Source organism: Podarcis gaigeae (assembly GCF_964106915.1).
Source record: "Podarcis gaigeae genome assembly, chromosome: 6".
Taxonomy (NCBI): Eukaryota; Metazoa; Chordata; class Lepidosauria; order Squamata; family Lacertidae; genus Podarcis; species Podarcis gaigeae.
In genome coordinates this window covers 69,755,370-69,772,485 of record NC_139682.1, presented here as the reverse complement: position 1 = coordinate 69,772,485, position 17,116 = coordinate 69,755,370, and the positions used below count along the sequence as shown (strand labels likewise).

Sequence of the window (17,116 nt, the reverse complement as noted above, 5' to 3'; positions counted from 1 at the left end):
TAAGTGAATGGCTGTTTGTTGGATTAGGCTCTGAATTGTTTGCACTGGGCACTGTACCTTTACACCCAGCGAGTCCTTTCAACAGAAATCAGGGCCCTTGCCTTGTGGCCTGTAGCCCCTATACATCTATCCCTCCTAGTTCCTAGTTTGGTTCGTTCTTATTTTTATTATGTATTTTGTGGCTTGTATATTGTAATGCTGTGTTGTGAAATGCCTTGAAATCTACAGATGTAGGGAATAAGAATAAGAATAGTAAGGTCTTAAGGTTTACTGGAGTCTGTAGTCTGTTCCTACCTCAAGCTAGCAAACAACCACCAGCTCATTGGTTTCCGTTCCAAGCTTGTCAGTAAAACTTGGGTCTTGATACATAACTTAACCCCATGAGCCTCAGTGGGCTATTATCTACTTCTTGCCTGTAGTCCTTTTTCCTGTGCTACATGAGTACGGCAGAAAAGAGAAGAGTGCTGAGAAGGGAAAGTGGCTTCTGTCTACTGCTGCATCAAAAGTGCTCTCTTGCTGTTATGCCTATCGGTGTGGTTGCTCGAGAGCGATCAGGCAAGGTCCCTCACTGGTCTTTTCAAAGGCTTTATTATTGGTGCAAACATTTACAATGCAGAACGCCTCTATTCCATGTCTTGGTCACTCACTAGCAGAATCTGAGAGTGGGCGGACCTTAAACTTTCCCCTAGTCTCTTGACCCCCAGCTGACACCTCCCCTCTCTGCGCGAAAGCCTACTGCGCAGGGAAGGCTTGGGTAAAGGAGGACCTCCCTCCTCTCCGCTTTGCTCAGGCACGGTGTCCTGGCTCTTTCTTGCATCATCCGAGCTCTGCAGCTCTTCCCCACTAGAGGCGGAGCTTCCTTCCTCCGCTGAGGAAGTGCTGCTTCCCACTATTTTTGGAGGCTCTCTGTAATCCATCTGCCCTTCTACCTCTTCCCTTTGAGCTGATGGCAGTTCCCTGACACCTGCTTTGAGTGTCATCTCTTCTTTTTATTGTCCTCATCATTCTCTTGGCTGTTTCTCCTCGATCAGTGCAGGATTCAAGCAATCATGATTTCTACATATCAGGTGATTTAATCGCCTCAGTTTTTGATTCATCAGTTGCCTGGACATGATGGGGGTGGGGGGAGGACTTGGTCATGGGTTCTGTTTCCCTTTCAGGATAAGTTACCCAAAAGCCATGCAATTTTGAGAGTGTGCTCCTAGCACTGGGTTCTTGAGACAGAATCGGTGTTCCTTTGATGTAATTCCAACTCCACAGTCAGCTCAAGCAGGAAGACACTTAGCTGTGTAAGGGACAGCCATCATTTAACATTGATACCAAGATCTCTTTCTCGGGTGTGGCTCAGAATTCCATGATTTCTATAGCAATTGTGGATCAGTCATATTTGTGGCAGGGCATGCTCTTGATCTGGTATTTTATCCAGGATACGAAGATGATCAGGAATGATTGGCAGCTTTGTGCGGCTCCTTTATCATGGACAGATCTTTATGTAGCAGGACTTACAGAGAATCTAAAACTGTATAGGCATGGGGGAATCTTAAATTAAGATAGTCCATCGCCAGGTGGATTCCGGTGGTTTCCTGAAAGGTCTTGGGGTTTTCCTACTGCAAGCTAGAAGCTAGGCAAATCCGTGGCCTATTAAGAGTTTGTGTAATGAAGTGACAGGAATGATGACTAGAACAAAGATGCTAGGCTAGACCAGACCTGACCAATTAATCACAGATAAGATCTGATCTTTGACCATACTGCATAGCAGTGATTGTGGTGAAGGTACTTCTTTCCAGTTGTTGCATCTGCCATGTGGTGGAGCTGTCCTAAGTGACTACAAGTGGCATGTTTTTAAGACAAAAATGTTCTTCAGATGTCAGACACAGACTCTAGGGACTTTCTCTTCATATATTGTCATGTCCCCCATTTTGGTTTACATAGGCAAAGATATACAATCCGGTTTACAATTCAAATGATTATAGTTATATAGCCTGACCTCTAAATAGTGGAACCTATCCCCCACAGAGGTATGTGTGGCCTCCATGCCACTTATTTTTGAGTAGACCTTTAAAACCCATCTTTTTCAGAATCCTTTCTCCTAAACAACACCCATTCTCTTGTGTAGCTAGTGCTTCCATTGCTAGTTTTAGGCCGAAATTGTAAGCCTCTTTGGGTCAGCTATATTCCAAAAGGTGGACGGTGGCTGCTTATAAGTAAACAAACGTTTATGTAATGAAGCATTAAATGTAAAGGATATGTCCTATTAAAAGTCAGGCTCTCATGGTGAAATATGCTTCATGAGGCAAACAATTGAAACTAATTATTTTTTGTTAGCTGGGCAAAATGTCTTAATTATAGCTAAGTAGCAGTGAAGGGAAGATAATTGCTATCCTTCCTAAAAATGCATCTGAAGCAGCATCTGGATCTTCAGCTGGCAAATACACAAGTGACTGGTACACACAGACACTTTTGGTTAGCTGAGGTGGAATATTTGATAATTTCAGTGTACAAAGCATATCTATTTTCAGGAAGTTGCATTTTATTGCAGTGTTGTAATCCTTTTTATGGGGACTTAAACCAAGTTATAGTTCAAGTGCCAAAGCTCTTTATAAATCCTTTCGGAAAACATTAGCTCCCTTAATACTTCACAAATCTGAATGATCACATTAGTAACGAGACAAACATAAGTGCAAAGTTTAAGGTATGCTGTAGTTGTAGGTGGAACTGAATTTTATAATCCAGAATGTAGTTTTCCCCCTTGCTGTATAACTAGAAGAGCATTTCACTATTTTCCCGTTCACAAATCATAACCACAAGGAAGAGTTATTCATCACTTAGGAATGAATGTCCATCTGTTAGTTATTATCTCTGCAGCACTGCAGCCCCTCAAAACTAGTACTTGAAAGGATTCTTAAGTGCAGTGGACATCTCCTCTGTTCTAACTCCCCCTCCTGAAATGGGGTTAAACCTTCTGCATTATTAGTAGCAGTAGTACCAAAATTCATTTATATTTTGCATTTTGGCAGTAATATTTCTGTCAAGGAATGCTTCAATAAAATGGGATGGTGCCCATAGCTGCTTCAGGAAGTACTTCCATTTTTCATTGTATGCTGATGTCAGCATGTTTTGTGGGGGGATTTCAAAGCCTGTGTTAAAAGAGGTTTTTTCCTCACGAAGTACAAATACATGGTTCCAGTGAAGATGCTTCAGTGGAGCAGTCATGCTTTATCATGGGAGAGTAGACTCAACGGGATTTTCGTTTTTATCTTTAATCACAGACTACAAAAATGTCATTATTAAAACGAAAGGCTGTGCAGATGACATGCAGGAAAGACTGATCTTAGCAGGGAATTTCCTGCTGTCTGAGCTGGCAGGGATGACTGAGTTCACCACTAAGATAATAGCTAGAGGCTCCATTGGAGAGGTATACATTTATGATGGAGGGTTCTGTAGAATGCAGCAGTTTTCAGAAGGATTAGTTGGCTGCCTTTTTGGCCTTCTTGCAAGCCAGTAGGCTCTTTCGGAGCTTATGCGGCTTCTGGTCAGTCATAATGGACAAAATTAAAGTATTAAAATGCAGGCGCAAAGCTCTTGCCAATATTGTCTCTCTTCAGCATCATCGTTTTTCTTGGGGCACAACAGGTAAATCCATTCCATCCTGTTGCACTGATGATACTTGTTCAGATGCTGTTTAATATGGTAGTCATCACAGGGTAATTCTAGAAAATGCAATCTTTTTACACACACACAAACATAAATTGCAGGTGTGTACACCGTGATCTTATTTGTATGCCACTTTCCCATGCTAGAACCATGCTCGAAAAGAGTGGCTCACAACAACGCACAGAATAAATGCAACATTCCGTGATGATGCTTTAACAGTTACAAAGCAGAACACAAAGTCATGCTAATATCAATAAGGGCAAACAAACATCTCATGTTAATAAACACTGAAATAACAATAAAATACAAAACATCCAAATAGCAGCAAAAACGATACCACCAACCCCAGTTGGCGTGAATGCTGAGCAGGGGGGAGCTTGCCCTTGATGATCCCAGAAGACTGTCCCCTGTATCAAGGCACTAGAGCCTCATATTCCTTACAATGGTATTATTGCTTAATTGAGAGGGTGGTGCTGTGGTCTAAACCATTGAGCCTCTTGGGCTTACCGATTGGAAGGTCAGCAGTTCGAATCCCCACAACAGTGTGACCTCCCATTGCTCTGTCCCAATTCCCGCCAACCTAGCAGTTCAAAAGCATGCCAGTGCAAGTAGATAAATAGGTACCGTTCTGGCGGGAAGGTAGACAGCGTTTCTGTGCACTCTGGCTTCCATCACCGTGTTCAGTTGTGCCAGAAGTGGTTTAGTCCTGCTGGCCACATGATCCGGAAAGCTGTCTGTGGACAAACGCTGGCTCCCTCGGCCTGAAAGTTAGATGAGCATCGCAACCCCATAGTCGCGTTTGACTGGACTTAACCATCCAGGGGTCCTTTACCTTATTATTATTATTATTGCTTATCATTAGACTTGTTATCTAAAGGTCTCCAGGCAATTAATACCCATTTTAAAACATGCAACAGCCACACAAGGAAAATAATCTCAGTCCATCAATGTTTCACCTGGTGCTAAAACAATGTCACCAAAGGTACCTGGTGGACCACAAATTCCACTAAAAGAAGAGCTCCTGAACGTGTCGCTAAGGAGACCACAGCCTCTGACTTGTGAGAAAATATCTTCACAATCAATCGATCAAAAAACCTCCCACCCTCAAGGATAAAATTCAAGAACGCCAATTACATTTGCACCCTCTTAATCGCAAGCCCTGATGGACCACAGACCAAGGGCCCATTTTGACCAGCACAGATGCCTGTAGGAATCCCACAAGCAATGGCAGGAGCACAACTGCCTTCTCCCGCTGTTCTCCCCCAGTGACTGCCATTGAGAGGTGTGTTGCCTCTGATTCTGGAGCCAGTATACGGCCATCATTAACAGTAACCATTGGTGGGTTAGGCTGAGAGAGTGCAACAGGTCCAAAAGTGGACTTAAGGTGGGATGGGTGGGATTTGTTCATTGAAATACATATTTTGGGGGAGGGAACAAGTTTGTTTTCTCCTGCTCTGGGGGGTAGGGCTTGAGCCAGTGGCTTCAAGTTACAAGAAAGGAGATTCTGACTAAACAGGGGGGAAATTTCTGACAGTAAGAGGCGTTTGACAGTCTTCCATGGAAGGTGGTGGGCTCTCCTTCCTTGGAGGTTTTTAAGAAGAGGTTGGATGGCCATCTGTCATGGATGCTTTAGCTGAGATTTCTGCATTGCAGGGGGTTGGTCTAGATGGCCCTTCCAACTCTACGATTCTCTGAGTCTTTGTTTTTGTTTATTACTGGTTTTATATGCGGTTTGTTTATGGGATTTTGTAAAATATTAAGTTGGTCTGTGCAAAAATATGATCAATAGAAGTAATAAAATGGTAAAATATTGGTCTAACATTGTCATTTACTTTGAAACATTTAATATTTGCAACAGTTTTTTGTGTTTGAAGTGCTGTGAAATGTGTTGATAGATTTTATAAATGGGACACTCTTTAATTTATAAAAGCAAAGCAAAGCAAAGCTGTATTTGAGAGAGAGCAGAATACAGTTAACAGTTTGTTTGTTTTTATGGGGAGAGGGAAGCCAAGAAGGTAAAAGCAAAATAGAATAGTAAGTTCCAGAGATTTAGTTAGATCACTACAGGAAAAAACTATTCTCTTAAGATTCTTTTGCTCTTCGTACTGCACCAGAGTCTTGGCTATTTGCCAAAAGCTGTCACTGTCTGTCAACCAATAAAGTTTACTTAAAGCTATGCCTTGGTGATCTAACACTTGAATAATTTACTATCATAAAATAGTTTAAAGTACAAATGTTTTATGCTATGCCAAGCTGGACGCTAAAGATGTTTTGTCTAAAACATGAGATAATGGAAAGTGTATTGTGGCATGTGAATGACTTTAGCCTTTTGGTGGTAGATGTTTGCTTAACCAGAAAAGAATGTGTTGAGACTCTTGCCAATAGAAAGGTATTGCCATATTTTGCATTAAAGTATTGTAAATAAATCAGTAAATATGGTTCTGTTCATGTGTTAATCCACAACTTATGAATGCATTCATTGAATAAGAAACACAATATACTGTTATCCTTTTTAAAAGGTTTCAGAAAGAGCTGGTCATAATTACTCTGGGTTGAAAGAAACATGAAACCAAATATTTTCATGATGATTGAAGTTGGATTTGAGGGACATAACCATCGCTTAAAGTTGTTTCTTCCAGAACCAGAAAAAGCAAGTTGCAAATTTTTAACATCTTGACTTTTAAAAATCTGACTCCTGATACAGTGTTATGCAATAAGCAGTGAGGTATACCAGTAATATCAATTTAAAATATTGTGGTAACTGGTAAGGAATTCTACAATAGATAATACAGTTGGTGGAAGTCAAGGCTAGGCAACATACTGGGAATCTATTTCAGGCAAATACTTTATATCTAAACTTTTTATTCACTGGATTTAGTAGATTGGTGGCAATTGAGGAATTACCACTTTGCTATTTTTGTAATAATTGCTGAGATAGTGTTGGCTATTAATAGCCTTAGGAGTTGAAGTTTTCTCTGTTTTTTTTTTTTTTTGTTTTTTTTTTTTGCTCTTGAAATGTATAGGTCTGGAAGGACCGTAGCTTGCTTATGTAATAATTATTAGGAATAGGCACAGTTAAGTTCTTAGGATTACTTCAGTTATTTAGAAATGCTATGATGATGCCTGCTCCTGGCTTTGAATGCATCCTCCTAAGAAGGAGAAAGTCTCCCTTATATGGAATTGGCTGGCTGATCCAAGTCACATGGATGAGCCAGAACACACAAATAAAATGAGGTTTTCTTTTGGGAGTTTAGTTTGGAGCTGCTGGTGTGAGTAGCTGTGGATTATACTATGAAGTTATGACATTTTAAATTCTATCTCCACAAACAAATAGTTCTTAATATCGTCAGTTAGATTTCTGGTTTTGTTTTGCTACATAATTCGGCCGTTCTGTGACTTTCAAAGTTTTGCACATGTGTATTGATATAATTTTATCCTACCTTTGCCATCTAACTACAATAGTTCTTAATTACCGTATTTTTTGCTCTAGAAGTCTCACTTTTTCCCTCCTAAAAAGTAAGGGGAAATGTGTGTGTGTCTTATGGGGCGAATGCAGGCTGTGCAGCTATCACAGAAGCCAGAACAGCAAGAGGGATTGCTGCTTTCACTATGCAGTGATCCCGCTTGCTGTTCTGGCTTCTGAGATTCAGAATATTTTTTTTCTTGTTTTCCTCCTCCAAAAACTAGGTGCGTCTTGTGGTCTGGTCCGTCTTATAGAGCGAAAAATACAGTAATGTCATATACACTAAGGTCAGATAGAAGATAACCTGATTACTGGATTTTTTTTTTTAAAGGAAGCATTTATATATCTTCCTCAAATGACTGAGCTATTTGTAAATGTGTTCCCAACCTTTTTGAGCCCAGGACATATTTCTTTACAGAAGAAAAACTTGCAATGCCCAGATCACGCAAAATACCTGCATCCCACTAAAACAAATAAAATGGATGAAGAAGCGAGCATTCCCCAAAACTGGTAAACCCCCCCCCCCCAATTTTTTTAAATAGAAAATGGGAGAGCCTTGGTGGGCAGCAAAGGAGGGTGTACGGGTGCCATGGCTGGGAAGTTGCAATTTTATATAGGCTGCAACCATTTTGCACAGGGAATGTGATGGCCTGGGATTTGAACTTGGAGGCTGAACCTGAGGAATCCCAGCCTGCACAGGATTCTCCGCCTCCAGAACCAGCTGAGCCAGGGCTGGGGCTTGAGCCTGAAGGGTGCTCACCTGTGCTAGATCCTCAGGTGCAGGCACCAGCTGAGTCTGCTCTGGCTCCTGAGGTGATGGAGGACCCATTGCCTGCAGGTGCTCCACTCTCAGCCCTGTCAGGGGAAGAGGAGGTTGCCTCTGGGTCCGGTAAACCTCCAGCCTCTCCTGAGCTGCAGAGGCTCAGGGCAGAGAGGCAGAGGGAACTAAGTTCCCGCAGGAGGCGTGCTCGTCTCCACGCCAGGAGAGGCGAGTCACCTGAGGACCGGGACCGCCCTATGCCTCGGGGCAGATAAAAGCCAGCCAGCCCCAGTCCCAAGTTGCAGCAGCAACATTGTTGGTAGCCAGTTCCTGCCTGCACCCTGTTCTGCTTTTCTGCCGGAGCTCCTGACCTCACCCGACTCCCTGCCTTGGACCCAGCTTCAGCTTTGACGGACTGCCTGCATACTGCACCCTCGACCTAGGACTGGACTCGGACCATGCCTCACGGTTATCCCACGGGACCAGCAAAGGGAATCTGGCTCCTGTGCACATCGGTGCAGCATGCATTATCGCCCCCTGTTATTCCCCGCCCCCATTATACCCCCATTTTTCCATGTCCCAAAGGACCCTCACGTTGCTTGGACGTGCCTAAAATAGTTGAATTATTTATTGGGTTTAATCAAGTCACTCTTGTTACTGGACGAATATAAAAAGAGTCATAAAAGGCTTGGAGGTGATATATATCCACATCACTTGCAAAACCAAAGTTTGATACATGCCTGCAGCCCAAGTTATATCGAAGAGCCTAAAAATGAACCATTTTTTCTGTTTGTGTCTCGAGGCAGAGGCCAACAACCCAGAGGAGAACTGCACATTGGTACGGAATGTTGAGCTGTGGGCATGCAATTGCTGCTTCAAATACTTGAATGAGCTTTGGGGGATTTCCAGTGGCAGCCTGGAATGTGCCTCCATGTGTACAGCACAGCATACAAACTGAATTACTAGAGAGAGAGAGAGAGAGAGAGAGTATATATATATAAACAGTGGTTTCGGTTGACTGGCTCAACAGGTTATGAAATGTTTGTTTTATTTCCAGGAAGCTGAAATTTGGTTCACATCTATCCCAGAGTACAATGATAGCCTCCCTTTCAAATTTTTATTTTCTAACTCTGTCCCTTAAAATGGTGGACCTAATCCTCAATGGCCATGGTACTTCAGCACTATCAAGGGAAGGGAAGTCTGAAATGGGAGGTTTTTATGACGTAATCAACAAAACGAGACCTGGAATTACTTATATAGGCCCGTATGCCAGCACAAACTAGCCACACTTTGGACACAATGTTAGATTGCAGAACTGCCCTTTCCTTTCTTGGATTTGACCAGTGCAGAGCACAGCATGGCGTGGGTGCCATAGTGAAGCCAATCCAGCACCTCTGTGCTTCTTACATTGTCCCTCTTGGTAAATGGCAGCAGTCATTCCCGTTGGCAAAACAGCTGTGCCACACCGCCTATCGGCCGCTACTGGGTTTGGAGGAGAGATTTGTCACGATGCCTGTGAATAACTTTGATTTGCTAACACTTTCAAATATCTGCTTGCTGATAAACTTTTGCAATTACTTTTTCAAAGGTACGAAGAACTGGATGCTAGCAAAGGCCTTCGAGACAATTTGAAAGGGAAGGTTGTCATAGAATACCCAACTTTGCATATTGTTTTGAAGAAATTCCAGACAGATATGGTGATTCTTGGCCACGGTAAGAAACTATACATTACAATGCAATAACATTTTATGCAAACAAGAATTAAGGCTCTTTATCCTGTTAAAGCCAGGAATGAGCATCAGCTTGTAAATAATAAAGCATTTCCCTCTGTTGCAATTACTTGGATTATATATATTATCAGTGTATATGTTGATCCTTTCTAGTTAGGTTTTAAGTAATTTAATCACTGTAATACCGTTAGCATTTTATTTACCAGTTTATGATAATGTAAAATAGATCTAAAATGCCTCAAAACCATAGTTCCGGGTTTTTGAGCCATCAAATTTGATATGGTAGACCAACACATACCTGTTATATGAATAACCTTCCAGACAATTTTGCAGCGTAGTGTTTGTTAACATCTGCAGCTGATTTGTTTTACCAGATCAAATGCCTGCTTGGTAACTGGAAGTTTGAAGGCACCAGGCAATGCTTGAATATATCTTACAAATCATGGTTGGTTACATCACTGAGAAAAGTTTGCTTCCTCTACTGTGAAACCTTCAAAATACCTTGGAACAGAATTAATCCATTTCTTTTTCTTGGTCATATCCTATATTCCAGAGTCAGTATGCTAGGTAGAAATAATATTTTAATATTCTGCCACATAAATATGTTAATGTTTATATTGGACATGATGGCTATATGCTGCCTCCAGGCTCAGAGGAAGCATGGTCCAGATATCAGTTGTTAAGGCATAAAAGGGCTAATTCATGCGTACGCAGCTTGTGGATTTCCCATCGGATTCTGAACTAGGTGGGCCTTAGGCCTGATCTAGCAAGGCTCTCTTACATTCTTATGACAAATAAGGCTTCTGCTTTGCAAACTGCACAGACCTGAACATGCCCAAGTGTTTTATAGCCTATACATTTGGCCAATATTTCTGGGTAGAGTAGATGCGAAAGAAAAAGAACGAATGCATCTCAGAATGCTACCTGATTATCAAGTGCGTCTTTAAAGAGCCCAGTGTCATCTGGGCGGCCAGCTGTTTTGGAGCCAGACATATTAGTAATTGGCACAGAAATGTTGCTTGGAGTCAAAATTGAATTAAGAATCAAGGGCGACATGAAAAGTACCAAAAAGTTGTGGTGGTGGGGCTCTACACAACCTTACCTCTCTGGTTGCTGCAGTAACTTTCCAGTGTGCATAAGCAACATATTTTCCTACCATAGACTGACTCCATGTTATACCTAGATACCACACAGAAGAGGCAGCATCATACGCTACCTGCAGACTCCCTTCCTCCTTTCGCTATGTTTTTAGGAGTTGAGGGTGCTGTACTTAATGGAAGATGAGCTTTTAAATGCAGCTGGAACAATGTTTTAATCCCGTGCATTGTATTTTAGTTGTATATCATGGTATTTTAGCATAGCTCTTTTCTGTGCAGCAGTTTTTTGTTCCTGAATTTTTAATTGTGCGTGGTACTTTGCAATGGTTACGCTTTTGCAACCCACCCCGCAACTATTTGATGGAAGAGGATGTTATAAATACAAATAATAATTAACAAATAACAAAGATCAAACACATCAGGGTAGGCTTCAGTGGTAAATGGCTACAGTGTTGCACTGGCAGTGCTGAGCAGGCACAGTAATGGCATACATTTTAAAAAGGGAAGATGCCATCGTTGTCTTCTGGAATAAGTTTGGGGCTAAGGAAGTTTTTCTGATATCCCTCTTCGCTTGCTTATGTTTCTATGTATACATATGTCCTGTATATATAACCAGGGTGCAAGGTGGTTTACATCAAAATAACCTTTTTTCAAAAATCTTGCTCTATAAGTGTGTTCAGTAAGGTAAAGGTAAAGGTACCCCTGCCCGTACGGGCCAGTCTTGACAGACTCTGGGGTTGTGCGCCCATCTCACTGAAGAGGCCAGGGGCCAGCGCTGTCCGGAGACACTTCCGGGTCACGTGGCCAGCGTGACAAAGCTGCATCTGGCGAGCCAGAGCCGCACACGGAAACGCCATTTACCTTCCCGCTGGTAAGCGGTCCCTATTTATCTACTTGCACCCGGAGGTGCTTTCGAACTGCTAGGTTGGCAGGCGCTGGGACCGAGCAGCGGGAGCGCACCCCGCCGCAGGGATTCGAACCGCCGACCTTTCGATCGGCAAGTCCTAGGCGCTGAGGCTTTAACCCACAGCGCCACCTGCGTCCCTCCAGTGTGTTCAGTAGCTTGAACAAAAAAACAACAAAAAAAACAGAATTTAATCTAGCTGCTAATAGCATAATGTGGATCACACCTTTCCATTTGTAGAACATGTGAGCGCTAGCTAATCTGAATGGGAAACTGAACCTTACAAAACCTTCTCGCTAAGAAGCTGCTGTGAATTGTGCCTGATTGGCCGTTTCTTAGCAAGCTTTTGCGCTCCCATGGTATTTTAGTTGCTGCCTATGTAGAATTTTTCTATTTTATTTTACATAGATAGATAGTCAGTAGTAATGCGGATATAAGTGCAGGTCACAACCAAACACTTCTAGAATTGAAATACCTGGAATGTTTTTCCTTATGAGATCCAAAAACTTTGAAAACATTCATGAGCCTATTGAAACAGCAGATTCTTTCTGTTCTGGTCACCTTGGAAAGATCTTACAATGGGCCTTGCAATGAGATCACCAAAATTCTGGATTTATATTCTTGTCTTTGAATAAGATTGATATGTCAGAGTTGCCTCCAGGTCCCAGCTCACAGAGGACCAACGCTAGTCAGTAATAACGTATAAAAGTCTTTATTGAAGATTAGTTTCCATTTCCAAACCGCAGCGTGCAACTCTACGTCTTAGAGCTTAGATCGGCGAAGCTCCATCTGAGTCTCCGCCTCTTAGACACCAGTTTAAGACTCTAGCCTTACTCCACCTCTTCCGTTGTTCTTTCCTCCTCTGGGTCCTTCTGCCCCCTGGGGTTTCCTCCTTTCTGGACTCTTCTGACGCTGACCCCCCTGAGTCTTGCCCCTCCTTCCGGCGGGCTTTAGGACCTGGCTCCCTATCCGGGCTACCTGCTGTGCCGCTCGCCTGTACATTTGAACTTGGCGCGCGCGCCCAGCCAGTAACTTTCCTCTTGACAGTTTCCCCGCTCTCCGATGGAGGCGTGGCCAATCCTGACTCATCTCCTCTCGCTGGTGGTGAAAACACTGGTCCCGATGCCTGGGACTCCTCCCCCCCACTGCGCTCTGGTGGGGAAGCTGGTCCTGATTTCCAACTGCTGCTCTGGGAGTCCCCGCTGGCCCCTTCCTTCTGGGGTTTCCCCCTTGGCACCCCCCTTCCCCTGGCCATCGGCGCTCCCTTCTGTGAATCTTCCGATTCGCTGGAGAGGCTCATGGAATCCCTCTGATCACTGTCACCGCCTACGCTCCCTTCGGATTCCTCCCCCTCACTCTCCATTTCCTCCCTCTCCTGTGCCTCTGCTCCTGAGCCCCTGACAGTTACGTTTGTAACTGAGCAATATGTTAGAAAGTATGTGTTTTTCTCTGCACAAATTGACAAAAGACGCAACCTGAATTTATATATGCATACACAATAAAATACAGTATTCCACTTAAAAAGCAGGCAGTGTTGTGCGATGAAAGCATAATAGAAAAAGGGCCCTAGCCTTCAAGTTAAAAGTAATTTTAAATCAGATTGTTTACGCTGCTTTATGGGGTTAGTATGGTTGGTCTTGTTTAAAGAAAGTACAGGTGTTCGCCATTCTGTCTGCAAGCATAGTCACGGCTAGAATTACTAAAGGATTATAGAAGTTATTACAAGACTTAGGGACAAAAACATTTCTTTCTATCTCAGTACTCAGTACATATCTGGCATATAGATGTTAATTGATTATACACTAGATTTAATGTAGACAAAATGTGACCTCAGCCGTTTCTGGGTGAAGTGCTTTTATTTTCTTGTCTAGATTCCATTGAAGTTATACAGGTGCACACTTGATCCCAGTGTTACCCCTGCTGACCATCTGCTCAGCATTTCATGACTACATAGCAATTCCCCATTAACTCTGTCTTAGTAATATTTCTCTAATAAGAAGCCTTTGGCCTCATATGTACAAAAAAGCACATTGGTGTTAAGCAATGTTAGTTAAATGAAAATACCCATAAGAAAAATTATGTGTATTTCCTTTGCAAACATGCATTTTGTGTGTGTGTGTGTGTGTGTGTGTGTGTGTGTATATAATCTGTTGACCTCATCTGAGGAGGGGTTGGTAGGGCTGTGGCAGGAAGATTGGGGTGATCTGGAGGGTGGGAGAGGGAGGGGAAGGTTGACAAACACTTCAGGAAATGATGACATCAGTCAGTCCTGGAACTCTGGACAGCTTGAATCTGTAACATCTTCGCTTTGGCTCAGATTTGCAAACGCTATGTTGAAATGTTGAACTATACAAAAAGGCAACATGTATGCGTCATGTCTTAGTTTCGTTGAAAGGGTTCCAACATGAAACAAGACCAATTCTCAGTAGTGCTCTGTGTAAATCAGAAGTTTTAATGAAATGCCAAATTCTGTTCTGCCTGACATTACAAATGATGGCTGTCATGTTGAGTCTTTCCACCTAGTGATACATCACCACACCCTGTGTTCCACGAATCCAGTTTTGCTTTATAAATACGGTTTCTTATGAGAGCCAGTATTCTGAGAGTGCCAGACTAAGATTGGGAACACCCGGGTTCAGCTTTAAAGCTCACCGGGTGACCTTGACCCAGTTGCTATCTCAGCCTAACTTCTCACGGGGGGGGGGGGGGGATATGCTGCCTTTATTCCTTGAAGGAAAGGCTAGGTAATAGATACTGTAGTATTGTTCCATCATTTAGGTGTTACATTGAAGAAAGAAAAAAATGCATCCTTTTGTCCTATGAACAAAATGTTTAATGAAATAGAAAAGAAACTCACTCAGGAAAATTCCCTCTCAGTGGTCTTCCTGGCCAACGAATTGCTAGAAGCACTCATTTGAAACTGCACCCATGGTCTCTGACAGCACATCAGAAAGGAACACTTTTATTATATTTTCATATTGTGATTTGAATTGTTGTGAGCCACCTTGTGCATTAGAAAGGAAGGTATACAAAATTTTAAAAAAGGAAAAAGTCTATTGCTGTGCAGTTTTTGTGGTAGATGTGAGGCAGCAGTCACAGGCATCCCGTTTTAAAGAAGGTAGCTCTCTGAGCACCACTTGGAAGCCATCCTCATTGGAACTAAGGGCAAGAAAAAAAGCCTGACTGCTCTGTCTAAGGGAGATGGAGAAGGAATCAGCCAAGCAATCTTTTACCCATACATAGCTCTCCTACACTTCCAAACAGAAATTGCAAGCCTAGGTGGCTGCACCTCCAGAACTATAAGACCAGGTCTAGTCAATAAACACAATGCTCAGGCAAAAAGTCCAACACCACATGGCAGTCCTTCTTGGATTCTGACTAGGGGTTGGTTTAGGAGTAACTCCATGAACAATTGGTAGAACTTCCACCTATTAATGATTAACATCTTATACCCCTTTTAAATGTGTTTGGGGGGAGGAGGAGGTTTATTGGTTTGTGGGATTTTTTTTGTTCTTGTTTTTTATTGTGTATTTTGTAGTTTTATATTGCGTTTTTATATTGTGAACCACCCCTGAGACCTACAGATGAAGGGCAGTATACAATTTATAAATGAATGAATGAATGATAGTTACTTTGCAAGTAACTATGTACTGTGGAAATGTGCATTTATTATTCATTTATTCCACCTATTTTTATACCACTTAATCACCAAAGTTTGTAAGTGGTATAAATAAAAATACAAAAAAGCATATAGTAGATAAGAATCCATTTAAATCGAAGCGAATAATAGGAAACATTTGTGGAGGGTGCAAAACCAGGGCTGGGGTTAGCTTAGTAAATATATAAATATTGTATTTTTCCCCTTCTCTCCTTTAGATGCCAGTAAATCCAACCAGGAAAACTCATCTGAGGAAGAAGGGGAAATCCATGATAGCTCCTGACAAAACAAAATCGGATGTGGAGTTGGAGCAACTTGCTTTGCACCTGACTTGTTGAACATATATTCAGCAAATTAGTCTTGAGCATTGCTTTTTATTAATAGTATCCAAAACCTACAGCTATTAAAAAGCACTGCAATCTGTTAATGTATGTTCTGCATTATGTTCTAATCTATGTTTATAGATTAAGGTGCCTAGCTCTAGCTTTCTTGTGTGAAAATCACTGATGTAACAATTACAGTTTTACAGGACTCTGTTGTCAATCTTTGTACACTTGACTGTTTTTTCCACTTATTGATGTAGAAAGCTATAAATACTTTTAATAAAACACCTAACTCTCCTTTCATCTGTACAAATATCTGGGTGTGGTAAAGAACATGAAACAGAAGCAACCAACTCATAAAAGAAACAAATATTTGTTGGAATAAATCCCTGCTTTAATATATTGATCTGGATTGCACATAAGCAACAGCTTGGGGTGAGTTTGTGGGCTCCTAGAGAAATCACAGCCACTTGCTCCTTCCCAGTTGTTCTGCTGCTACGCTGTGCTTAGACATCATTAGGCTTAACATGTCATCCAAATCTGGGCTTCCAGTTTAGTTCTTTCCAAACCAATCATGAGCTGCAGCCAAGGTTCGGTCTATGTTCTACGGCTCATGGTTTGCAAAGGAGAGCTAAACCACAAACCTGGGTTTGGATAACGTACTGAGGCTTAGTGCAGTGCAGCAGCAGATTGATCAGGGAGAAGCAGAGCTCCTCTCATCTCCTTGAGCATGCATGCTCACATGCTCATTCTAAGCCAGTCTTTTTTGTGATGCACAAACCAGGCCATTGTTAGAAAGAATTGTGCGAGGTTCAGCCCAGGGCACATCTCGGTAAAAGAATTTCAGGTAGCTTGGTACGGCGAGGCCACTGAGCCCTTGGAAAGTAGCTGTCAATCCATGTTGAAGTCAGAGAACTAGATGGACCAGTGGTCTGACTCAGTGTTAAGCTACCTTAAAATGTGTGCGTAATTGATTTAGCTTTTAAAAAAACAATGCAGGCAATGTAAATATTAAGGAGAGATTAGTGTTGAATTTCCCTTAGTGAGTTTATTGAAAACAAGAAAATGAGAAAAAACCAGAACTCAGCGACATTTGCAAAGAAAAAATACTTTATATGCATTGTTTATGCATTCTAACACTATGACACAAGATGGTGTTGTGGAGTTCCATTTTTGCTAACCCAATTTCTCATACAAAGTTCACAACTCGTTTAACTGAAATGCTTCTTCGATGGGTCTAGATCCAGCCCTACTCTAACATGCTATTGAAAGATTTTACCACATAGTGATCCAAATCTGTTGCTCATGATGGAGCAGGAGTGGATGGAATCTAGAGAAATTTTGCCCCATCATGTGCTCAGAAGAGCACCTGTCTGGCAAGATGCTGTTATCAAGGACTAAACTGGCAAGAACTTACCTTACTGTAACTGATGATGTGGAGTCGGGTTCATAGGTAATTCAAACAAGCTTTTGATATTGGGAAGACCCTACAGGTTGATTGCCCTTCTTTTTACATTGTAACTGGTC

The 17,116-nt window shown here is 42.1% G+C and overlaps 1 protein-coding gene across 1 annotated transcript in view; it reads left to right on the top strand.

The window, feature by feature from the left end:
* The window catches only part of ZNHIT6 (zinc finger HIT-type containing 6), a 40,724-nt gene extending 24,838 nt beyond the window's left edge, over positions 1–15,886 (top strand). The window contains exons 9-10 of the mRNA XM_083743572.1: positions 9,466–9,590; positions 15,485–15,886. Coding sequence (XP_083599698.1) covers positions 9,466–9,590; positions 15,485–15,549 — 190 coding nt within the window. The 3' untranslated portion in view covers positions 15,550–15,886. The remainder of the gene's footprint in view (positions 1–9,465; positions 9,591–15,484) is intronic.
* Positions 15,887–17,116: the final 1,230 nt, after the last annotated feature.